This window comes from Bombina bombina, chromosome 2 (assembly GCF_027579735.1).
Source record: "Bombina bombina isolate aBomBom1 chromosome 2, aBomBom1.pri, whole genome shotgun sequence".
Taxonomy (NCBI): Eukaryota; Metazoa; Chordata; class Amphibia; order Anura; family Bombinatoridae; genus Bombina; species Bombina bombina.
In genome coordinates, this window is record NC_069500.1 from 1,178,966,018 (window position 1) to 1,178,992,465 (window position 26,448).

Consider the following 26,448-nt stretch of genomic DNA (forward strand, 5'->3'; position numbering starts at 1 on the left):
TCAAACCCACACCACAAGTAATAACTAAATTATTAACCCCTAAACCGCCAAAGCTCACAACGCAATAAACCTATCAAAGTATTAACCCTTAAACCGCCAAAGCCCACAACGCAATAAACCTAACCCCTAACCTAACACCCCCCTAAATGAACCCAAATTACCTAATTACAAAATAATAAAGTTACTAAAAAAAAACAACAAAAAAAAACTTAAGTAATAAATTAAAGGGACAGTCTAATCAAAATTTTAAATTCTGGGTGTAGACTGTCCCTTTAAGCTACAATTACAGAAAATAAAAAAAACTAAGATTACATAAAATAAAAAACAAAATTACCAAATTTTAAAAAAAATTATACCTTATCCCTATGAAAATAAAAAAGCCCCCACAAAATAAAAACCACCCCCCTACTCTAAGAATAAACTACCAGTAGCCCTTAAAAGGGCTTTTTGCAGGGCATTGCCCCAAGATAATCAGCTCTTTTACAACAAAATACACAAAGTCCCCCCTAACAGTAAACCCCCCCCCAAATAAAAGAACCTAACACTAAAAACCTAAAACTACCCATTGCCCTGAAAAGGGCATTTGTTGGGCATTGCCCTTAAAAGGCATTTAGCTCTTTTACTGCCCACCCTTATCTAAATAACGCAACCCCCCCAAAAAAAATTAAAAAAAACCCTAAGTCTAACCCCCAGGTTTGTACTCACCATTCCTGAAGTCCGGCGGAGAAGGTCCTGTTCGGGTGGTGAAGTCTTCTTCCAAGCGGCGACCTTTACTTTCTTTTTCCAGGAACATCCGGCGCGGAGCTGATGACCGCGGAGCTGAAGGTCGGCGACCGCGGAGCTGAAGACAGGCGGCCGCAGAGCCATGGAGAGTGGAGGATCCTCTTCGTACGATCTCCGCCGTACACTGGATAGAGAATTCAAGGTATGCGATTAAAAATGGCGTCGCTTGAATTCCTTTTGGCTGATTTGATTCTTCAAATTCAAATCAGCCAATAGGATGAAAGCTACTCAAATCCTATTGGCTGTTCAAATCCAGCAATGGCATGAGAGCTACTGAAATTCTATTGGCTTATTTGAATTTGAAGAATCAAATCAGCCAATAGGAATTCAAGGTACGCCATTTTTAATTGCGTACCTTGAATTCTCTATCCAGTGTACGGCGGAGATTGTACAAAGAGGATCCTCCATGGCTCCGCGGTCACCGGTCTTCAGCTCCACGGTCATCGGTCTTCAGCTCCACTCCGCGCCGGATGTTCCTGGAAGAAGAAAGATGAGGTCGCCGCTTGGAAGAAGACTTCACTGCCTGGAACAGGACCTTCTCCGCCGGACTTCAGGAACGGTGAGTACCAACCTGGGGTTTGACTTAGGGTTTTTTTAAGGTTTTTTTGGGGGGGTTTGTTTTATTTAGATTAGGGTGGGCAGTAAAAGAGCTAAATGCCCTTTTAAGGGCAATGCCCAACAAATACCCTTTTCAGGGCAATGGGTAGTTTAGGTTTTTTAGTGTTAGGTTCTTTTATTTTGGGGGGTTTGGTGGGTGGGTGGGGTTTACTGTTAGGGGGGACTTTGTGTATTTTGTTGTAAAAGAGCTGATTTTGGGGCAATGCCCTGCAAAAAGCCCTTTTAAGGGCTACTGGTAGTTTATTCTTAGAGTAGGGGGTGTTTTTATTTTGGGGGGCTTTTTATTTTCATAGGGGTTAGGTATAATTTTTTAAAATTTGGTAATTTTTGTTTTTTATTTTATGTAATCTTAGATTTTTTTTATTTTTTGTAATTGTAGCTTAAAGGGAGAGTCTACACCAGAATTTTAATTTTGATTAGACTGTCCTTTTAATTTATACTTAGTTTATTTTTATTTTTAAAGTAGTGTTTTTATTTTAATAGTAACTTTAGTATTTTTGTAATTTAGGTAGTTTGGGTTCAGTTATGGGGTGTTAGGTTAGGGGTTAGGTTTATTGCGTTGTGGGCTTTGGTGGTTTACGGTTTATTGCATTGTGGACTTTGGTGGTTTAGGGGTTAATAATTTAGTTATTACTTGCGGTGTGGGTTTGATGGCGGATATAGGGGTTAATAGTTTAATTAGGCTTATTGGGTTGGGGGGGATTGTCGGTTTAGGGGTTAATACTTTTATTAGTTGAGGTGTGGGTTTGATGGCGGATATAGGGGTTAATACACTTAATTAGTTATTGCGGTGGGGGATTGCGGTTGACAGGTAGATAGATATTGCACATGCGTTAGGTTTTACTTTATTTATGAAGGCATTTTCAGGAGTTACGGTGCTCCCATACTCGACGCAAGGACTGCTGCGGCTGCCTTGTATGGCAAGGTGAAAATGGAGGAGGTTTCTCCATTTTCGCCACGTAAGTCCTTGCGTTGAATATTGGATACCGATTTGCGACGTGGTCCCATGTTAGCTTATGGGAGTAAAAATTGCGGCTGACGGGTGAAATATACGTGCGTAACTTGCATGCTACGCCGTATATGTAATACCATGCGACGCCTCATATGTAATGGGGCCCCTAATTTGTAGATCATCAGCGCCTGAATTAGAATTGCCACCCAGTATTTTACAGAGATGCCTGGTATTTTCGAGGTTAGATCAAAGTTGAAAATGAAAAATAGAAATAAATATACTATCATAATTACATTTCTTCTAAGTGTATTGGAATCTAATTACAAACACAATGATCATTTAAAATCAATCCTAGCAGCTTTAGTTCCTTATTTATACTGTATAATTATTTATGCAGATTTATGCTTATGTGCTTGGTTAGTATTTTTTTCCCAGAAAAATGTCAAACCTAACCTGATTGTAAGTGTCTGGTGCATTAGAAAGATTTTAAATGTGTACACTCTATCTGAATCACGTTTACTTTTTCTTCTCTGTCCCTTTAATTGTATAATGCAAGCTCTTTTTTTTTAAATATAATCTTGCTGACTGGCTATCAATATGCTATATAGTCCATATAGTCACACACTTATTTCCCCTGTTAAATGCTCCTAACCTAATAACATGGTCTTTTATTCTAACATTTTTTTTCAAATATGTTTTTCTCCAAGGCATTTTTTTTTTGCAAGTTCTAATCAATCAAGTCTTCTAATTTTCACAGTAAAGAGCTTTTTAATATATTTTTTTTGAGACACAATCAAATTGTATCCTTGGATGCAAGGTTTTCATTACTTTTATTTGAAGTTTTATGAATATCTTTGGGATTGTGTAAATTTCAAAACTACTTTTATACACTGTAATGGAGAACACATATTCCCTTTTGGGCTTTTTTTGTTGTTTCTTTTTTTTGTGACAAGAAAGGTAGCATTGTCAATGGGCACCTTCTGCTGTTTTCTAAAGTTATTGTAGATAAAAGTGCTTATAGCCTGTAGGGTAATGAATACATTATCAAAAACAGAGGTGTTTGATCTGTATAAAATGCTATTGATTTACAGCAATAAGCTTTTTTAAAACTTAAAACAAATTTGCTAAAGAAGTTTAAACAGTACAAAGTTATTAGGCAGCTCATTGCATATTCAAGTGAATGTGTTTGGTGTAGCCGTAGCTTGCCAGATAAGAACAAGCAAATTATGTACCTAGAGATAATAGAATAAAAAAGAAAAGAAAAACAATACTCAAGTCAAAATTAAACTTGCATGATTCTGATAAAGCAGACAATTTTAAACTATTTTCCAATTTACTTCCATTAAAGGGACACTGAACCCAAATTTTTTCTTTTGTAATTCAGAAAGAGCATGCAATTTTAAGCAACTTTCTAATTTACTTCTATTATCAATTTTTCTTCGTTCTCTTGCTATTTTTATTTGAAAAAGAAGGCATCTAAGCTTTTTTTGGTTTCAGTACTCTGGACAGCACTTTTTTATTGGTGGATGTCCACCAATCAGCAAGGACAACCCAGGTTGTTCACCAAAAATGGCCGGCATCTAAACTTACATTCTTGCATTTCAAATAAAGATACCAAGAGAATGAAGAAAATTTGATAATAGGAGTAAATTAGAAAGTTGCTTAAAATTTCATGCTCAATCTGAATCACAAAAGAAAAATTTTTGGGTACAGTGTCCCTTTAACTAAATGTTAAGTCTTTTTATATTTACAGGTTTTTGAGTCACCAGTTCCTACTGAGCATGTGCAAGAATTCACAGAATATACATAAATGCATTTGTGATTGGCTGATGGCTGTCACATGATGCAGTGGGAGTGGAAATATACATAACTTTAAAATTTTTCTGAAAAAAGTTCAGACTAAGTGCTATTGCATTGTTTTGTTATAATGTATTTGTTGTTTATGCAAATCTATTGTATTTACTGGTCATTTAAACTAAATGATTATCTGTAAAAATATAGATATTGTCTTAATTGTGGCATTTTTGTTTTGACAGCTGAATCGAAGTGACAGTGACAGCTCAACTTTAGCCAAAAAGTCTCCTTTTGTGAGGAATGCTTCCGAGAGGCGCAGTTTGAGAGTGAAGAGGGTATGCTTGTTATTCTGTGATTATGAATAAGGCAAAAAGTTATGCAGATTTTGTTCTTAAAAATGCCAAAGGTTAGGCTAAACCTGTTCCCAAGTCGTATCCAAATGTATTTAATATCTCTATTTTATTGGAAAGTATTATAAAGTTTACTTTATTTCAGGGATTGAAGAAAAATGCAAGTTTTAGATTATTTAAAGGCTTTTCATTAAAATGTCAAAATACCTCTAGGGTATAGTGCAGCTTATAATTCTTGAAGAAAATAAATACCAATAAAACCAGTGTTGACTAAATGATTAAATAGGATATTTGGATTTTGTACTATATAAAAAAAAAACAAATATTGGTAGCTGATTATTGAAATATTAAACAAATGCCAGCTTAGAATTGAAATATAATTATAAAACTGTGTGTAAAAATCTCAATTATTGCCACCTAAAATATTAATAATTATTGGTTAAAAAAAAAAAAAAGTTCAGGTTTATAAAGCTTTGGATTTATTTATTTGCCATTTTCTGTTTAGGATACAAATTTGTGAATATTCTACATTATCTCAGTTACAGTCCTAGGGGCCGATTTATCAAGCTCTGTATGGAGTTGATGCCCCTGTTTCCTTGCGAGCCTTCATTGGCCGCGAATCTGCAGGGGGCGGCATTGCACCAGCAGTTCACAAGAACTGCTGGTGCAAAGATAAATGGCGACAGTGTCAGCATTTATCGATGTGCGGCGGACATGATGTGCTACATCGTATCATATCCGCTCGCACTATAATAAATATACCCCCAAATCTCAATCCTATTGAAAAACTGTGGCACTATTTGATAGAGATGGTCTTTTGATAGAGAGCTTTTGGCAGTTTCGTTCACTGCTGAATGCAGACATTAGGGGGGTGATTTTGGTATTCGGCTGTTTTCGGAGCCAAATATCCTCTTGTTCAAGTGAAACACACTAAGATCTGTGCAATTCCAAAAATCTAAGTGTGTTTCACTTGCACAAGGGGATATTTGGCTCACAAAAGAGACGTATGCTGAAAACAGCCTCTCAAGCCTGCATTAGTCAGCGAACGAAACTGCTAAATGCACATCACTACTCTTTGAAAATTGTCGTACACAAGCTCCACCCAATTAACCTCAACCAGCGGAGCAAATCTGTTAAATAAGAATGGGCAAAAACTACTTCCAGTTTTAATACCTACGCAAGCAGCATATTTCATTTTTTTTCTTCTAACTATCATCTCAGAAATACCTGATTTTGGCTTAAAAATGCACTCTTGAAGCAGATGAGTTTGCAATAAAAGTATTATTTGTGAAAATCTTTGTATGTATCATGTATCATAATCCAGAAAAAAAGTGTGTGTATATATATATATATATACTTCTCAAGGGGTCTGAATACTTTTGCAAGCCACTGTAAATGTCATCATATTTGTGATAATTTCCTCATAAGCATGATAGAAGGTTTTCAGCCCCTTGGGTCTGAGTGGAACAAGTGCTGTTTACAACAAAATGTTCTATTTTTTTAATTAACAGTTTATGGGTGAATATATTTGAAGTTAAAGGGACAGTCAACACCAAAATTGTTATTGCTTAAAAAGTTAGATAACACCTTTACTACCCATTCCCCAGCTTTGCACAACCAACATTGTTATATTAATATACTTTATAACATTTAAACCTCTAAATGTCTGCCTGTTTCTAAGCCACTACACACAGCCTCTTATCAGATGTTTTTTTTTATTAGCTTTTCACAACAAGAGACTGCTAATTCATGTGTGTCATAAAAATAACATTGGGCTTATGCTCGTGGATTGTGGATGACACTGCACTAATTGGCTAAAAGTCAATAGAAAATAAATAAATAGCCATGTGATCAGGTCATGTCAAACGAGGCTTAGATACAAGGTAATCACAGAGGTAAAAAGTGTATTAATATAACCATGTTGGCTGTGCAAAACTGGGGAATGGGTAATAAAGGGATTATCTATCTTCTTAAACAATAACATTTTTGGAGTTGACTGTCTCTCTTCAAATGCCTCTTTAAGTATGGAGGTACAGCCTTACTTTAATCCAGAGCTCATGAATTCTGTTTATTAACCAAACAGTTTTTAACCCTGGAGTAATGTTCTAGTATGACTCAATTTAGCAGTAGTTCTAGACTCAGGGACCATTTTTTAATGACTCTTCCTGTTGTCGTCAGCCCATCTGCCAGCCAATTAATCGCAGATCCATGCACGATTGTCATCGTGAGCGAACCTCTTTGGACTTGGAACTGGATCTCCAAGCATCAAGGACAAGACACAGTCGGCTCAATGATGAGCTGCAGCTACTCAGGGACCTCAAACTAAGGCTGGAAGAAATGAAAGGCAAAGGAGAGACGGAATTACCTCCCTGTGTGCTGGAGGATGATCGATTTCAGAAGCTACTTAAACAGGCTGAAAAGCAGGTACTTGTTCCATATTTCATCATGACGTTCTCTTTTTTCTTTGGTTAAATCTAAAACTATGTTTAGTTTAATGTGTAATGATCAAAAACATATTAAAATGTATGGATTTATTTTTAGTTTTATAAAATTAATTTTAAAAAAAATTGTGTGCTTGGCTGCCACTTAATGTTTTTTTTTTATATACTGATTTTCAACGCATACGTACATTTATTTATTGGCTTGGCTGTGTAATGTGAAATCCACATGCCTGGGTAGCTGTACTGATTTCTTTTTTACTTTGTCTTCATTTGTAAATGAAAATAATTTAAAATTTTTTTAGAGACAGTCACACTTATTCTCTTAAAGGGATATAAAAGTGCAAAAAGATTTAGAGCATTTTTAATACACTATTGTTTGTATATAAGAGTGTGTAGAACCCCTACAAAGAGATAAAACATATAGTTAAAGTCAGCTCCATAACAGCATTGCACTACTGGGATGTATCCTGAACACATCTGGTGAGCCAAAGGCAGGAGCCCAATGTATGTAGCCACTACTCACCAGCTAGCACCCAGTAATGCATATGTACGTATGCTTTTAAACAAAGGATACAAAGAGAACAACTTACGTTTAAAAGTGTCTTAAAGGGACAGTGAAGTCCAAAAAAACCTTTCATGATTCAAATAGGGCATGTAGGGCAACTTTCCAATTTACTTTTATCACCAATTTTGCTTTGTTCTCTTGGTATTCTTAGTTGAAAGCTAATCCGAGGAGGTTCATATGCTAATTTCTTAGACCTTGAAGGCCACCTCTAAGCTGAATGCATTTTAACCACTAGAGGGCGTTGAATTTGCCAAGGATTGAGCACTAAATGGCTAAAATGCAACTCTGTTAAAAGAACTGAAATAAGGGCCAGTCTGCAGATGCTTAGATACAAGGTAATTACAGAGGTAAAACGTGTATTATTATAACTGTGTTGGTTATGCGAAACTGGAGAATGGATAATTAAGGGATTATCTATCTTCAGGGGCAGACTGAAACCAACCAGGGCCCCCGGGCAAAAGTGTTGGAGGGCCCCCCACATCCTCTTTGCTCCACCTAAATACCTTCTCCGCCCCTCCTCTACCCTATTGCCCCTCCCATCTCCTATGCCCCTCCCACATCCATTGCCCTTCCCCCATCATGTTTTTAATTGCCATATAAAGATACAAAAAAAAATTCCCTTAAATATTGTAAATTCACAAGTTCTTATTAAAAAAAAAAATACCCCTGCACTACAGTATGGAGCAGAAAGTAGTGAGGGGCAGACAAGGGGTTAAAATCACTTCTGTTTACTTGTTACAAATGTTACTGGCAGCTAAAGAGGTAAAATCATTAATTTGTATATTACCGGCAGCCGAGGGGTAAAATTACTGATTAGTTATCAAAAATATACATCATGGGATTAACATTGACGCTAAGGTAGTGCTGTTAGGTGAGTAAACTACTTTGTTAACAAAGTAGTTTACTCACATACTGGCCTCTGCTTATTTGCAGGCACACAGATTTCTAATAAGCAGCTCTTCTAAATGATAATCAACACTACAATAAACGCATCTCTCTCACTATCATCAAATTTGCGTAACTACCTTAGTTTTGTCATTCGAATCTTGTAATCTGCAAAATAAAGATTAGCTCAGAGAGATAAGCTTGCTCTCCCCAATAAGAGATACAGTCAGCCGCCCTCCCTGCTGCTTTGCTCTCACTCCTCCTCCTACCAGTCCGGTTTCCCTGAGTCTTATCTGCTTAGCTACCGGCTGCTCCAGCCAGCCCTCCTTTTCTAATTCTGATTCATTCAGCCGGCCAAAGCAAAAGTGTGTAGTGTGGGCTGGGCTTCCCAGGCTTCTTCTCTCGCTGACTCATCTGACTTAGTCCTCCTCTGGCTTCAGCTCCTTCACCACACGTGGCCACACACACTAGTACTGCTGCAGTGCCGCCTCTAACTGTGTGCAGTTAAAATTGTGTACGCATGGTCAGCGTGTGGGTGGGTGGAGCTCAGCTGAGCAGGAGCCACAGACTATTGGGTAGGGGTATAAATCATCTGACAGTGAAATGTGAGATGCCCCCCCTCCCACCAGTACAAAATCAAGTCATAATTATTATTTTTTTATTGCATTTAAAATTAAAAAAAAATCCTGTTGCATTATGATGCATGGGGCCCCTCTAAGAGGGCCGATTTGCACGACTTGTTAGTCCACCCCGTCTATCTTTTAAAACAACAACAATTCTGGTGTTAACTGTCCCTTTAACAATGCAAGTTAAATTTTCATGTCCCTTTAAGGAATGCCATAAATGTAACAGCATTAAAATGCATTTGTCCTGTATTGTGAAAGTTCCAAACTATCACCTAGATTACGAGTTTTGCGTTAGAGGCTATGCGGGGCTAACGAGCAGTTTTCCCTCAACGCTCACTTACATGCTGCCCTGGTATTACGAGTTTTCAGAAACCCGTCGTTAAAAGACAAGAAGTGAGCGTTGAGCAAAATTTTGCTCATTACCGCACTCCAATACCAGCGCTGCTTAAGTCAGCGGTGAGCTGGTCGTACGTGCTCGTGCACGATTTCCCTATAGGAATCAACGGGGAGAGCTGGCTGAGTAAAGCTCCTTAACGCAGCCCCATTGATTCCTATGGGGAAATAAAAGTTTTGTCTACACCTAACACCCTAACATGAACCCCGAGTCTAAACACCCCTAATCTTGCACTTATTAACCCCTAATCTGCCACCCCCGACATCGCTGACACCTACATTATTCTTATTAACCTGTAATCTGCCGCTTCGGACACCGCCGTCACCTACATTATACTTATGAACCCCTAATCTGCCCCCAACATCGCCGCCACCTACATTATATTTATTAACCCCTAATCTGCCGCCCCCAATGTCACCGCAACCTACCTACACTTTTTAACCCCTAATCTGCCGCCCCCAACGTTGCAGCCACTATAATAAACATATTAACCCCTAAACCGCCCTACTCCCGCCTCGCAAACATAAGTTAAATATTTTTAACCCCTAATCTGCCGGCCCTAACATCACTGCCACCTACCTATATTTATTAACCCCTAATCTGCCGCCCCAAACGTTGCCACCACTATATTAAAGTTATTAACCCCCTAAACCTAAGTCTAAACCTAACACCCACTAACTTAAATATAATTTAAATAAATATTCCTATCATTAACTAAATTATTCCTATTTAAAACTAAATACTTACCTATAAAATAAACCCTAACCTAGCTGCAATATAACTAATGGTTACATTGTAGCTAGCTTAGGGTTTATTTTTATTTTACAGGCAAGTTTGTATTTATTTTAACTAGGTAGAATAGTTACTAAATAGTTATTAACTATTTAATAACTACCTAGTTAAAATAAAGACAAATTTACCTGTAAAATAAAACCTAACCTAAGTTACACTAACACCTAACACTACAATATAATTAAATAAATTAACTAAATTAAATACAATTACCTAAATTAAATTATCTAAAGTACAAAAAAAACACACTAAATTACAGAAAATAATAAACAAATTACAGATATTTAAACTAATTACACCTAATCTAATAGCCCTATTAAAATTAAAAAAGCCCCCCCAAAATAATAAAAAAAAACTAGCATAAACTAAAATACCAATAGCCCTTAAAAGGGCCTTTTGCGGGGCATTGCCCCAAAGTAATCAGCTCTTTTACCTGTAAAAAAAATACAAACAACCCCCCCAACAGTAAAACCCACCACCCACACAACCAACCCCCCAAATAAAATACTATCTAAAAAACCCTAAGCTCCCCATTGCCCTGAAAAGGGCATTTGGATGGGCATTGCCCTTAAAAGGGCAGTTAGCTCTTTTTCCACCTAAACCCTAACCTAAAAATAAAACCCACCCAATACACCCTTAGAAAAACCTAACACTAACCCTCTGAAGATCGACTTACCTGGAGACGTCTTCATCCAAGCCGGGCCGAATTCCTCAACGAAGCCGGGAGAAATCTTCATCCAAGCCGGGCGAAGTAGATCCAAAAGGGTTGAGCTTGCATTCTATTGGCTGATTGGAACAGCCAATAGAATGCAAGCTCAATCCTATTGACTGATTGGATCAGCCAATAGGATTGAACTTCAATCCTATTGACTGATTGCATCAGCCAATAGGATTTTTTCTACCTTAATTCCGATTGGCTGATAGAATTCTATCAGCCAATTGGAATCTAAGGGACGTCATTTTGGATGACATCACTTAAAGGTACCTTCATTCAGTAAGAAGACTCCGGATGAAGAGGATGTTCCGCATCGGATATCTTGAAGATGGACCCGCGCCGGATGAATGAAGATAGAAGATGCCGTCTGGATGAAGACTTCTGCCCGTCTGGAGGACCACTTCGCCCGGCTTGGATGAAGACTTCTCCCGGCTTCGTTGAGGACTTTGGCTCGGCTTGGATGAAGACGTCTCCCGGTAAGTGATCTTCAGAGGGTTAGTGTTAGGTTTTTTTAAGGGTGTATTGGGTGGGTTTTATTTTTAGGTTAGGGTTTGGGTGGCAAAAGAGCTAACTGCCCTTTAAGGGCAATGCCCATCCAAATGCCCTTTTCAGGGCAATGGGAAGCTTAAGTTTTTTTAGATAGTATTTTATTTGGGGGGTTGGTTGTGTGGGTGGTGCGTTTTACTGTTGGGGGGGTTGGTTGTATTTTTTTTTTACAGGTAAAAGAGCTGATTACTTTGGGGCAATGCCCCACAAAAGGCCCTTTTAAGGCCTATTGGTAGTTCAGTTTAGGCTAGGGCTTTTTTATTTTGGGGGGGCTTTTTTATTTTAATAGGGCTATTAGATTAGGTGTAATTAGTTTAAATATCTGTAATTTGTTTATTATTTTCTGTAATTTAGTGTTTGTTTGTTTTTTGTACTTTACCTAATTTAATTTAGGTAATTGTATTTAATTTAGTTAATTTATTTAATTATATTGTAGTGTTAGGTGTTAGTGTAACTTTGGTTAGGTTTTATTTTACAGGTAAATTTGTCTTTATTTTAACTAGGTAGTTATTAAATAGGTAATAACTATTTAATAACTATTCTACCTAGTTAAAATAAATACAAACTTGCCTGTAAAATATAAATAAACCCTAAGCTAGCTACAATGTAACTATTAGTTATATTGTAGCTAGCTTAGGGTTTATTTTATAGGTAAGTATTTAGTTTTAAATAGGAATAATTTAGTTAATGATAGGAATATTTATTTAGATTTATTTAAATTATATTTAAGTTAGTGGGTGTTAGGTTTAGGGTTAGACTTAGGTTTAGGGGTTAATAACTTTAATATAGTGGCAGCGACGTTGGGGGCGGCACATTAGGGGTTAATAAATGTAGGTAGGTGGCGGCGATGTTAGGGCCGGCAGATTAGGCGTTAATAATATTTAACTAATGTGTGCGAGGCGGGAGTGTGGCGTTTTAGGGGTTAATATGTTTATTATAGTGGCGGCGACGTTGGGGCGGCAGATTAGGGGTTAAAAATGTAGGTAGGTTGCGGCGACATTGGGGACGGCAGATTAGGGGTTAATAAATATAATGTAGGTGTTGGCGATGTTGGGGGCAGCAGATTAGGGGTTCATAAATATAATGTAGGTGGCGGCGGTGGTGTCCGGAGCGGCAGGTTAAGGGTTAAAATTTTTATTATAGTGTTTGCAATGCGGGAGGGCCTCGGTTTAGGGGTTAATATGTAGTTTATGGGTGTTAGTGTACTTTTTAGCACTTTAGTTATGAGTTTTATGTTACGGCGTTGTACCATAAAACTTTTAACTACTGACTTTTAAATGCGTTAGGACTCTTGGAGGTAGAGGGTGTACCGCTCACTTTTTGGCCTCCCAGGACAGACTCGTAATACCGGCGCTATGGAAGTCCCAGAGAAAAAAGACTTTACGAAGTTTACGTAAGTCGTTTTGCGGTAAGGCCAAAGAAGTGTGCGGTGCCCCTAAACCTGCAAGGCTCGTAATACCAGCGGGCGTAATAAAGCAGCATTAGGACCTCTTAACGCTGCTTTCTTTCATGTAATTAGCAAGAGTCCATGAGCTAGTGACGTATGGGATATACATTCCTACCAGGAGGGGCAAAGTTTCCCAAACCTCAAAATGCCTATAAATACACCCCTCACCACACCCACAATTCAGTTTTACAAACTTTGCCTCCGATGGAGGTGGTGAAGTAAGTTTGTGCTAGATTCTACGTTGATATGCGCTCCGCAGCAAGTTGGAGCCCGGTTTTCCTCTCAGCGTGCAGTGAATGTCAGAGGGATGTGAGGAGAGTATTGCCTATTTGAATGCAGTGATCTCCTTCTACGGGGTCTATTTCATAGGTTCTCTGTTATCGGTCGTAGAGATTCATCTCTTACCTCCCTTTTCAGATCGACGATATACTCTTATATATACCATTACCTCTGCTGATTCTCGTTTCAGTACTGGTTTGGCTTTCTACAAACATGTAGATGAGTGTCCTGGGGTAAGTAAATCTTATTTTCTGTGACACTCTAAGCTATGGTTGGGCACTTTGTTTATAAAGTTCTAAATATATGTATTCAAACATTTATTTGCCTTGACTCAGAATGTTCAACTTTCCTTATTTTTCAGACAGTCAGTTTCATATTTGGGATAATGCATTTGATTTAATCATTTTTTCTTACCTTCAAAAAATTTGACTCTTTTTCCCTGTGGGCTGTTAGGCTCGCGGGGGCTGAAAATGCTTCATTTTATTGCGTCATTCTTGGCGCGGACTTTTTTGGCGCAAAAATTCTTTTCTGTTTCCGGCGTCATACGTGTTATGTCGGTGTTCCGGATGTGGCGTCATTTTTGGCGCCAAAAAGCATTTAGGCACCAAATAATGTGGGCGTCTTATTTGGCGCTAAAAAATATGGGCGTCGCTTTTGTCTCCACATTATTTAAGTCTCATTTTTCATTGCTTCTGGTTGCTAGAAGCTTGTTCTTTGGCATTTTTTCCCATTCCTGAAACTGTCATTTAAGGAATTTGATCAATTTTGCTTTATATGTTGTTGTTTTTTCTCTTACATATTGCAAGATGTCTCACGTTGCATCTGAGTCAGAAGATACTACAGGAAAATCGCTGTCTAGTGCTGGATCTACCAAAGCTAAGTGTATCTGCTGTAAACGTTTGGTAGCTATTCCTCCAGCTGTTGTTTGTATTGATTGTCATGACAAACTTGTTAATGCAGATAATATTTCCTTTAGTAAAGTACCATTGCCTGTTGCAGTTCCTTCAACATCTAAGGTGCAGAATGTTCCTGATAACATAAGAGATTTTGTTTCTGAATCCATAAAGAAGGCTATGTCTGTTATTTCTCCTTCTAGTAAACGTAAAAAATCTTTTAAAACTTCTCTCCCTACAGATGAATTTTTAAATGAACATCATCATTCTGATTCTGATGACTCTTCTGGTTCAGAGGATTCTGTCTCAGAGGTTGATGCTGATAAATCTTCATATTTATTTAAAATGGAATTTATTCGTTCTTTACTTAAAGAAGTTCTAATTGCTTTAGAAATAGAGGATTCTGGTCCTCTTGATACTAATTCTAAACGTTTGGATAAGGTATTTAAATCTCCTGTGGTTATTCCAGAAGTTTTTCCTGTTCCTAATGCTATTTCTGCAGTGATTTCCAAAGAATGGGATAAATTGGGTAATTCATTTACTCCTTCTAAACGTTTTAAGCAATTATATCCTGTGCCGTCTGACAGATTAGAATTTTGGGACAAAATCCCTAAAGTTGATGGGGCTATTTCTACCCTTGCTAAACGTACTACTATTCCTACGTCAGATGGTACTTCGTTTAAGGATCCTTTAGATAGGAAAATTGAATCCTTTCTAAGAAAAGCTTATCTGTGTTCAGGTAATCTTCTTAGACCTGCTATATCTTTGGCTGATGTTGCTGCAGCTTCAACTTTTTGGTTGGAAACTTTAGCGCAACAAGTAACACATCATGATTCTCATGATATTATTATTCTTCTTCAGCATGCTAATAATTTTATCTGTGATGCCATCTTTGATATTATCAGAGTTGATGTCAGGTTTATGTCTCTAGCTATTTTAGCTAGAAGAGCTTTATGGCTTAAGACTTGGAATGCTGATATGGCTTCTAAATCAACTCTACTTTCCATTTCTTTCCAGGGTAACAAATTATTTGGTTCTCAGTTGGATTCTATTATTTCAACTGTTACTGGTGGGAAAGGAACTTTTTTACCACAGGATAAAAAATCTAAGGGTAAAAACAGAGCTAATAATTGTTTTCGTTCCTTTCGTTTCAACAAAGAACAAAAACCTGATCCTTCATCCTCAGGAGCAGTTTCAGTTTGGAAACCATCTCCAATCTGGAATAAATCCAAGCCAGCCAGAAAGGCAAAGCCTGCTTCTAAGTCCACATGAAGGTGCGGCCCTCATTCCAGCTCAGCTGGTAGGGGGCAGGTTACGTTTTTTCAAAGAAATTTGGATCAATTCTGTTCACAATCTTTGGATTCAGAACATTGTTTCAGAAGGGTACAGAATTGGTTTCAAGATGAGACCTCCTGCAAAGAGATTTTTTCTTTCCTGTGTCCCAGTAAATCCAGTAAAAGCTCAAGCATTTCTGAATTGTGTTTCAGATCTAGAGTTGACTGGAGTAATTATACCAGTTCCAGTTCAGGAACAGGGGATGGGGTTTTATTCAAATCTCTTCATTGTACCAAAGAAGGAGAATTCCTTCAGACCAGTTCTGGATCTAAAAATATTGAATCGTTATGTAAGGATACCAACGTTCAAGATGGTAACTGTAAGGACTATCCTGCCTTTTGTTCAGCAAGGGAATTATATGTCCACAATAGATTTACAGGATGCATATCTGCATATTCCGATTCATCCAGATCATTATCGGTTCCTGAGATTCTCTTTTCTGGACAAGCATTACCAGTTTGTGGCTCTGCCGTTTGGCCTAGCTACAGCTCCAAGAATTTTTACAAAGGTTCTCGGTGCCCTCCTGTCTGTAATCAGAGAACAGGGTATTGTGGTATTTCCTTATTTGGACGATATCTTGGTACTTGCTCAGTCTTTACATTTAGCAGAATTTCATACGAATCGACTTGTGTTGTTTCTTCAAGATCATGGTTGGAGGATCAATTTTCCAAAAAGTTCATTGATTCCTCAGACAAGGGTAACCTTTCTGGGTTTCCAAATAGATTCAGTGTCCATGACTCTGTCTTTAACAGACAAGAGACGTCTAAAACTGATGGCAGCTTGTCGAAACCTTCAGTCACAATCATTCCCTTCGGTAGCCTTATGCATGGAAATTCTAGGTCTTATGACTGCTGCATCGGACGCGATCCCCTTTGCTCGTTTTCACATGCGACCTCTTCAGCTTTGTATGCTGAATCAATGGTGCAAGGATTACACAAAGATATCTCAATTAATATCTTTAAAACCGATTGTTCGACACTCTCTAACGTGGTGGACAGATCACCATCGTTTAATTCAGGGGGCTTCTTTTGTGCTTCCGACCTGGACTGTAATTTCAACAGATGCAAGTCTCACAGGTTGGGGAGCTGTGTGGGGATCTCTGACGGCACAAGGAGTTTGGGAATCTCAGGAGGTGAGATTACCGATCAATATTTTGGAACTCCGTGCAATTTTCAGAGCTCTTCAGTTTTGGCCTCTTCTGAAGAGAGAATCGTTCATTTGTTTTCAGACAGACAATGTCACAACTGTGGCATACATCAATCATCAAGGAGGAACTCACAGTCCTCTGGCTATGAAAGAAGTATCTCGAATTTTGGTTTGGGCGGAATCCAGCTCCTGTCTAATCTCTGCGGTTCATATCCCAGGTGTAGACAATTGGGAAGCGGATTATCTCAGTCGCCAAACGTTGCATCCGGGCGAATGGTCTCTTCACCCAGAGGTATTTCTTCAGATCGTTCAAATGTGGGAACTTCCAGAAATAGATTTGATGGCGTCCCATCTAAACAAGAAACTTCCCAGGTATCTGTCCAGATCCCGGGATCCTCAGGCGGAGGCAGTGGATGCATTATCACTTCCTTGGAAGTATCATCCTGCCTATATCTTTCCGCCTCTAGTTCTTCTTCCAAGAGTAATCTCCAAGATTCTGAAGGAATGCTCGTTTGTTCTGCTGGTAGCTCCGGCATGGCCTCACAGGTTTTGGTATGCGGATCTTGTCCAGATGGCCTCTTGCCAACCGTGGACTCTTCCGTTAAGACCAGACCTTCTGTCACAAGGTCCTTTTTTCCATCAGGATCTGAAATCCTTAAATTTAAAGGTATGGAGATTGAACGCTTGATTCTTCGTCAAAGAGGTTTCTCTGACGCTGTGATTAATACTATGTTACAGGCTCGTAAATCTGTATCTAGAGAGATATATTATAGAGTCTGGAAGACTTATATTTCTTGGTGTATTTCTCATCATTTTTCTTGGCATTCTTTTAGAATTCCGAGAATTTTACAGTTTCTTCAGGATGGTTTAGATAAAGGTTTGTCCGCAAGTTCCTTGAAAGGACAAATCTCTGCTCTTTCTGTTCTTTTTCACAGAAAGATTGCTATTCTTCCTGATATTCATTGTTTTGTACAAGCTTTGGTTCGTATAAAACCTGTCATTAAGTCAATTTCTCCTCCTTGGAGTTTGAATTTGGTTCTGGGGGCTCTTCAAGCTCCTCCGTTTGAACCTATGCATTCATTGGACATTAAATTACTTTCTTGGAAAGTTTTGTTCCTTTTGGCCATCTCTTCTGCCAGAAGAGTTTCTGAATTATCTGCTCTTTCTTGTGAGTCTCCTTTTCTGATTTTTCATCAGGATAAGGCGGTGTTGCGAACTTCTTTTGAATTTTTACCTAAAGTTGTGAATTCCAACAACATTAGTAGAGAAATTGTGGTTCCTTCATTATGTCCTAATCCTAAGAATTCTAAGGAGAAATCGTTGCATTCTTTGGATGTTGTTAGAGCTTTGAAATATTATGTTGAAGCTACTAAATCTTTCCGAAAGACTTCTAGTCTATTTGTTATCTTTTCCGGTTCTAGAAAAGGCCAGAAAGCTTCTGCCATTTCTTTGGCATCTTGGTTGAAATCTTTAATTCATCTTGCCTATGTTGAGTCGGGTAAAACTCCGCCTCAGAGAATTACAGCTCATTCTACTAGGTCAGTTTCTACTTCCTGGGCGTTTAGGAATGAAGCTTCGGTTGATCAGATTTGCAAAGCAGCAACTTGGTCCTCTTTGCATACTTTTACTAAATTCTACCATTTTGATGTATTTTCTTCTTCTGAAGCAGTTTTTGGTAGAAAAGTACTTCAGGCAGCGGTTTCAGTTTGAATCTTCTGTTTATGTTTTTCGTTAAACTTTATTTTGGGTGTGGATTATTTTCAGCAGGAATTGGCTGTCTTTATTTTATCCCTCCCTCTCTAGTGACTCTTGTGTGGAAAGATCCACATCTTGGGTAATCATTATCCCATACGTCACTAGCTCATGGACTCTTGCTAATTACATGAAAGAAAACATAATTTATTTAAGAACTTACCTGATAAATTCATTTCTTTCATATTAGCAAGAGTCCATGAGGCCCGCCCTTTTTTGTGGTGGTTATGATTTTGTATAAAGCACAATTATTCCAATTCCTTATTTTATATGCTTTCGCACTTTTTTTCACCCCACTTCTTGGCTATTCGTTAAACTGAATTGTGGGTGTGGTGAGGGGTGTATTTATAGGCATTTTGAGGTTTGGGAAAGTTTGCCCCTCCTGGTAGGAATGTATATCCCATACGTCACTAGCTCATGGACTCTTGCTAATATGAAAGAAATGAATTTATCAGCTAAGTTCTTACATAAATTATGTTTTTTTACCCTAACGCACAACCCGTAATCTAGCGGATAGTTTTATAACCTGACAAAGAAATGTATATTACAATTTATATTGCAAAGAAAAGTATATTGAGTAACTTGAAGTCTAAATTTAAAAGTATCCAGTTTAAAATTTGCATTCAATGTCCAAATATGCACTATAGCCTTTCTGTATATTTTCCGGCATCAAATAACTTTTTCTCATACAAAATATATAAATCATACTTCTTTAAATGCAAAATATGCTATGTAGGTCGTGTGGTGCAACTATTGGTACTTACTAGGCTTGTACTAAAGTATGTGAGCTTGTATTCATATAATGGTAACGTCACTGAAATTACTTTATATATTTATAAAGCTAAAGCTTAAAAGGGACATTCCACTCAAAATTTAAAGGGACAGTCAACACCAGAATTGTTGTTTAAAAAGAAAGATAATCCCTTTATTACCCATTCGACAGTTTTGAATAACCAACACTGTTATATTAATATACCTTTTACCTCTGTGATTACCTTGTATCTAAGTCTCTGCAAACTGCCCCTTATTTCAGTTCTTTTGACAGACATGCATTTTAGCCAATCAGTGCTCACTCCTAGGTAACTTCACAGGCATGCGCTCAATCTTATCTATATGAAACACATGAACTAATACCCTCTAGTGGTCAAAATGCATTCAGATTAGAGGCAGGTCTAAGATTAGAGGCAAGGTCTATGAAATTAGCATATGAACCTCCTAGGTTTTCTTTCAACTAAGAATACCAAGAGAACAAAGCAAAATTGGTGATAAAAGTAAATTAGAAAGTTGTTTAAAATTACATGCCCTATTTGAATCATAAAAGTTTTTTTGGACTTGACTGTCCCTTTAAGTGCACATTGATGAATTGCATCTTTGAATAAAAACATATTTGCAATATACATGTATTGGAGAAAATGCTTCTAGTAAAACGCTCTCTGAGAAAGTGCTGTGTTTAAAATGCTGGTGCATGGTGGATACTTAAATATACATTTGAAACAGCTATAGCTTTTATTAGAAGCATTTCTGTTAATATATCACAAAAACCCTTCTATTCAAAACAGATGCATCTATGTGCATTCCAATTTTGGCTGTGACGAACCTTTTGGATCAAAGGGACATGATCAAATAGGCATACAATTTTAAACAACATTCTAATTTACTTCCGATATCACATTTTCTTCATTCTCTTAGTATCTTTGGATGAAAATCAGGGGTGTAAACTCAGGAGCGTGCATGTGTCTGGAGCACTATATTGCAGCAGCTTTGCAAGAGCACTAGATGACAACACTATTTCCTACCATGTAATGCTCCAGACACTTTCCTATGTGTCTCTTCAACAAGAAATACCACAAGAAAGAAGAAAATTTGATAATAAATTGGAAACTTGCTAGATGTTAAGTTGTTTAAATGATACCACTGCCTCTCAGTAAAAAAAAAAATGACTTACTTTGGCGAGGGGGTGGTCAGTAGGAACCGTACGTAAGTCTATATGGACACCCTCTGCTGTTGGCTTTTGTTTGTGGGGTGCAGAGACTTATTCTTTTCACACACAATTTGAATATCAGAAAAAAGAATCTCTTCACTTTCTGTAGAAGAACTAGAAGGGGCCCTTAGTTTTATATAGTAAAGATTTTTGTATCCTTATTTGTGAACTTTAGTGTTAGAAATATTGCAAGACATTTATGTGACTTCATTATCCCTTTAAGCTGGTGCATATGAGTAGAGGGAATCACTAACTGCTGGTGACTTTATGCCAGATGTTACCTTTCTCTCTGCAGATGAAAAATGTCAGCGGACATACCTTGATACAAGCATAAAATAAATTATTTTAAAGCATATGCTACATGATACTTGTGTATTACTTTGGTCTTTTGAAGATGATGCACATTAAAGGGACACTGAACCCAATTTTTTTATTTCGTGATTCAGATAGAGCATGCAATTTTAAGCAACTTTCTAATTTACTCCTATTATTATTTTTTCTTCGTTCTCTTGCTATCTTTATTTGAAAACAAAGGCATCTAAGGTTTTTTTTTTGGGTTAGACCTCTGGACAGCACTTTTTGTATTGGTGGATGAATTTATCCACCAATCAGCAAGAACAACCCAGGTTGTTCATCAAAAATGGGTCGTAATCTAAACTTACAGTCTTGCATTTTAAATAAAGATACCAAGAGAATGAAGAAAATTTGATAAAAGGAGTAAATTAGAAAGTTGCTTAAAAATTCATTCTCTATGTGAATCACAAAAGAAAAAATTTGGGTTCAGTGTCCCTTTAACTATTTCAAAATGTTTTAAGATTCTTTCATGAACAATGAATGAACTCTATTAGTATAATAGATATAGTTATTTTCCATTTTATTGATATTTTACTTTGTTTGCATATATAAGTGGAAGTTAAAAAAAACTATTTTCAGAGTTAAATTACAGATAAAATTGAGCAAAAACAATAGGGAATGTAGATCGCAAAGTGTGTTTACTAAACATTTTATAATATAATCTCATACTTTTGATATACCTGTAAACGCAATTTGATTTTTGTTATGTTATCATAATAATGATTTAAAGAAAGATCAGATTTTTTAAATTTTTATGAATTTATTTAAAGTGATTGTAAATCCTAGTATTTCTGAAACACTAGGATTTACCATTGGAACAAATAAAGGGGACTTTCAGTCATGAAGCTCCGTTATTTGTTTGCAGTAATCGCCGCACTGAGCTGCTAAGGCAGCCCACGGCAGAACGCTATTTGGCTGAGAGGTGACATTTCCACCTGTTAGCCAATAGCCGTAAAGGAAATATAGCGCAAGCTGGCGCCAATCCGTATTTCCTGCATGGCTATTGGCTAAGAGGTGAAAACGTCACCTCTCAGCCAAATAGGATTCTGCTGTGGGCTGCGGCGAATGCTTAGTGCGGCGAACGTTGCAAACAAATAAAATATTTTACACTTCATGACATAAAGTCCCATTTATTTGTTCCAATGGTAAAGCCTAGCATTTCCATCACTTTAAATAGGATTTTTTGTAAATAAAATGCTCTTTGAGGAAAATTCTATCTAAAGTTTCTGTTTAAAGGGATATGAAACATCACATCTGCTTTGTTCCCGTGATATTCTGTGTTGAAGCTCTACCTAGGTAGGCATTTGAAGGACTACATAGCAGGAAATTGTGCTGCCATCTAGTGTCCTTGCAAATGGAAAATGTTCTTGCAAAACTTCTGCCATATAGTGATGATATTTACATTTTTTTGCGTGGACATCATCATCTGACCATGTTTTATCACAGGCAGATGTATCTGTTTTGAGCCATTGGATGCTTTTGCCAATCAATTTTTTTTTTCTGTTTTTGTAATATTTACTAAAAAGTCGTAAAGTAATGTTCAGGCATAAATGTCAGGAAGCAGCGCCTGCGGACAGCGGGTGCTTTTAGACATTGTAACATGTTATGGATTTTATTTTCTCTCCAGGCTGAACAATCAAAAGAAGAACAAAAGCAAGGCCTTAATGCTGAAAAATTAATGAGAAAGGCCTCTAAGGATGTTTGCAGACTGCGGGAACAGAGCCAGAAAGTACCTCTACAAGTACAGTCTTTCAGGTGAGATACCTTGTTTCATTGCATTTAATTGCTTGCGCAGCATTACTGACCAGTTCCTTATAGCGTTTTTTTGTTCTAACAAAGAGCATAGCATGATGTGGAGAAAGACCATGAAATGTTCTAAAGCTATGTAATGCTTGTCTTAAAGAAATGTAACTTTATCCATGGAACATGGTAATATAAGGCTATATTTCACACACATTAAATAGAAAGGTTTTATATATATATATATATATATATATATATATATATATAGGTTATATAAATACAAATATAAGAATAGGAGGGGAGAGATAATATATATACACTTTTGTTTACAATAGTATAAATAATTCGATGTAGTCACATCAATTGGTGCAGACCCTTATAAATTTAGATTTATCAAACCTTTTTAAGAGAGATAGAATTATGAATTTCGACAAATGTCATAAAGAAAGTAAGGGATTTCAGCACTCTTTTGTTGAGAAAAAGTCATATAAATTTATTTATTTCAGAAAAAGATCCAACAAGCAGCGGACCTCTGTCCCATCAATGAGCAGAAACCTGCACATAATGAAAAGACATTTAAAATGGATGCCTAGCACATAATATTGACTGGCCAGTCTAATCTAATGTTAACTCAAACAGATAAAGTACCTCATATAGCAGACAGCTATATAGAGAAAATGCAAAAACGTCTGCTCCTAAAATAGCAATGAAGTGAAAGCAGTAATATGTAAATACATAGTAGCAGATTTACACAGATATCTCTATAGCATAATCGCATAAAACAACAACATACAGCTGCCGCTGACTTTCTCTGCTTGGTTAGCAAGATATAGCAGTCCCAAAGATGTATAGCAAGAGTTAACTATGAAAGTCTATTTGAACTTCTCTTGCTAGCTTAGCAGATATCATTCTGCACACATATAGCACCATTGTAGAAACAAACATGTACCGTATTAGTGAAACAGCAAACAAATATCTTCAGTATTTCTTTCCATATTGCTCTCAACTTAAAAGTTACTGGCAGGTTGATATACTGTAAAAATCATATATTTTAGGTTACCGTTTCTTCAGGTGAGTCCCCTGTTATATCTCCCGGTATACATACACTGCGCTTAGTCCAGCGCTACTCCGCCTCTTCAAGGCTGTATGTCTTCTTCCAGGGCAGACTACACAAAGCAGAGGTGCTCACATCCAGGCTGTGAGCGGTTGCTTCCAGTCCCTTTATCTTTCACTCGTGCATATTCTCATACACAGGCAGGGATCTTTTCGGGTCCAGCAAACAAACGGCTCACTTTTCCTCCGCCATCTCTGGGGCGCTCAGGTGTGCGCTGCGTACAATCAAGAGCTGACTCACGCTTGTGAACAGGTGTTGTCTTTCGCTGCTTCAGGTGCTTTATTATCTTTGTGCAAAGCAATCTGTGGGATTCCTCATGCCAATGGTCAATCTGTGTGGCATTACAGGGAGCATGCCTACGTACGTTTCACCCCTATATTGCTCCAAACATATCGGGGCTTCATCAGGGCTGATTTGTTCAGGCTTAGGTGCTTCCTTTAATACCCAAAACTCCTCTATTCATTACATCATAGTAGAAGAGGCATACCTAGAACATTTTCGTGATCATAGGTACCGTAATACCTGATCTAGATAAGATTATGGTATATACATAATTGTACCCTTCAATGTATCATCAAAACGCACAGGATATGACAAACACCATGACAGATTTTATTATTTTCTAGTTCTTAATATACCTAGAGAAATGAAGCGAACTCCAACCTCTCATTTAAACCTCTAGGATATCTAGTTTTTAGCATATAGATCCAACAAGTCTCTTTCTGTAATAACATTGTATCATTATCACCACCTCTATTATTCACAATACCCTTTTCAATCCCCATTATTTTTAGCTGCGATGCATCAGATTGATGGCACTGTGTGAAATGTCTAGCTATGGTAGTGTCTCTATTGTGTGAGATGTCATCTCTATGTTCTTGAATTCGATCTTTCAAAAACCTTTTCATTTTTCCTACATAGAATTTGGGGCAGGAGCAGTGTATTAAATACACTACACCCACTGAGTTACAGTTAAAGAAATATTTAACCTCATATTCTCTACTGTTACCTGCTGAAAACTTTTTTGCCTTTTCCATAAAGGGGCAGTAAACACATTGGCCACAAGGGTAATTACCTTTCACCCCTCTGTCCTTTCTCAGCCAATCTGCACTTGATGGACTTCTATTGTACATACTTTTCACTAGATGGTCTTTTAAGTTTGGTGATTTTCGTGCTACCATCTGGGGGAAATTCCCCACCTTATCTTTGATTTTATCTTCATATGTTAGAAGATGCCAGTGTTTTTGCAGAATTGACTGGATGGTTTCCTATTGGCAATTATAGTTTGAAACAAATCTTATATTCTCCTTTTGGTTTATTTTATCCTTGCTTCTATAGAGCACCTCGTCTCTATCCAATTTTTCAACTTTAGATATAGCTCTATTGACAACTTTTTTTGAGTACCCTCTGTCTAGGAATCTATTTTTCATCAGATCAGCATGTTTTTTATATTTCCTTTTGGAAGAACAATTTCGTTTCAATCTAAGAAATTGTCCAAAAGGAATGCCTCTTTTAAGGTGTTCAGGATGGCTGCTTTGTGCCTGTAGAATGCTATTGGTCGCTGTCTGCTTCCTATAGTTTTCTGTTACTATTGAGTCACCTTCTTTACTTATCAAGATATCCAAAAAGGAAAGACTATTTTTATCAATTTGATGAGTTAACAAAATGTTTTTGTCATTTTTGTTCAAATCCATGATAAAAGTTTCTAACACATTCAAGGGTCCATCCCATAAGAGGAGAACGTCATCCACATAGCGAATCCAAAGGACGAAGTTCTCCTCAATGATGCTACTATATTTCTCATAGATTTCCATTTCCCATGCTCCTAGATGCAAGCAAGCATAGGTGGGGGCACATACCGCCCCCATTGCCGTACCTCTTTTTTTGTCTGTACATAATGTTGTCAAAGACAAACATATTATTTTCTAGGATAAACCTAAGCAGGGATACTACAAATACTGTATGGTGTCTATATTTAGGACCCCTTGAATCTAAATAGTGTTCAACTGCTTTCAAACCCTCTTTGTGAGGGATAGATGAATATAAACCCTCCACATCGAGGGATACTAAGAGAGTTTCTGTACTGACTTTTATTCCATCCAGTTTTTTGAGAAGATCCCCTGTGTCCTTAATATAGGATGGCAAAGTGGTTAGAAAGGGTCTCAAGAAATGATCAACATAGTTACCTATGTTTTCTGTGATACTGCCAATTCCTGCTACAATTGGACGCCCTGGTGGGCACTGTAAATTTTTGTGAAGTTTCGGTATCACATAAAACACAGGCAAAATTGGGTATTGTTGATAAAGAAAAGAAAATTATTTGAATGTTACTATTCCTTTCTGTTTCGCATCATAAAGTAATCGATAGAGACTATTTTGTACCTATTTTAAGGGGTTCCCTCCAAGTTTCTCATATTGGTCCCCAACACTCAATTGTCGTTTGACTTCTCTAACATACATGGATTCATCCATTATGACGAGATTGCCGCCCTTATCCGCAGGCTTGATCACAATGTTGGGGGCCAACATGAGATCCCTGAGAGCCTTTCTTTCACTTCTGGTTAAGTTATCATTAATTATCATATTTTCTGGCAACTTTTCAATGTCTTTTTCTACCAATTTGAGAAAAAGATTTACTGAAGGTACTGAGGCTAGAGAGGGCATATAGCTTGATTTTGGTTTAAAGTCTGTTGTGATAAGGGGATCATTATGTTCAGCCTTACTTGATTCATTCTCTTCTAAAAGGCAGTTTAATGTATCTAGGGAAGCTAGATCACTTGTTGTTAAAGTTTTATTTTTAGAACTTCCTTTGTCCATTGTTTGGGACAGAACTATTTTTCTAGCAAATAAATTTAGATCCTTCGTAACTTCAAATTTGTTCAACTTTGCTACAGGGCTAAAGGACAGACCTTTTTTTCAACAGACTTATGTGTGCAAGATTTA

General features: G+C 37.3%; 1 protein-coding gene across 1 annotated transcript in view; it reads left to right on the top strand.

Moving 5' to 3' along the window:
* The window catches only part of WWC2 (WW and C2 domain containing 2), a 538,330-nt gene that overhangs the window by 497,178 nt on the left and 14,704 nt on the right, over positions 1–26,448 (top strand). Inside the window, 3 exon segments of the mRNA XM_053700248.1 lie at positions 4,389–4,482; positions 6,676–6,921; positions 22,276–22,403. Coding sequence (XP_053556223.1) covers positions 4,389–4,482; positions 6,676–6,921; positions 22,276–22,403 — 468 coding nt within the window.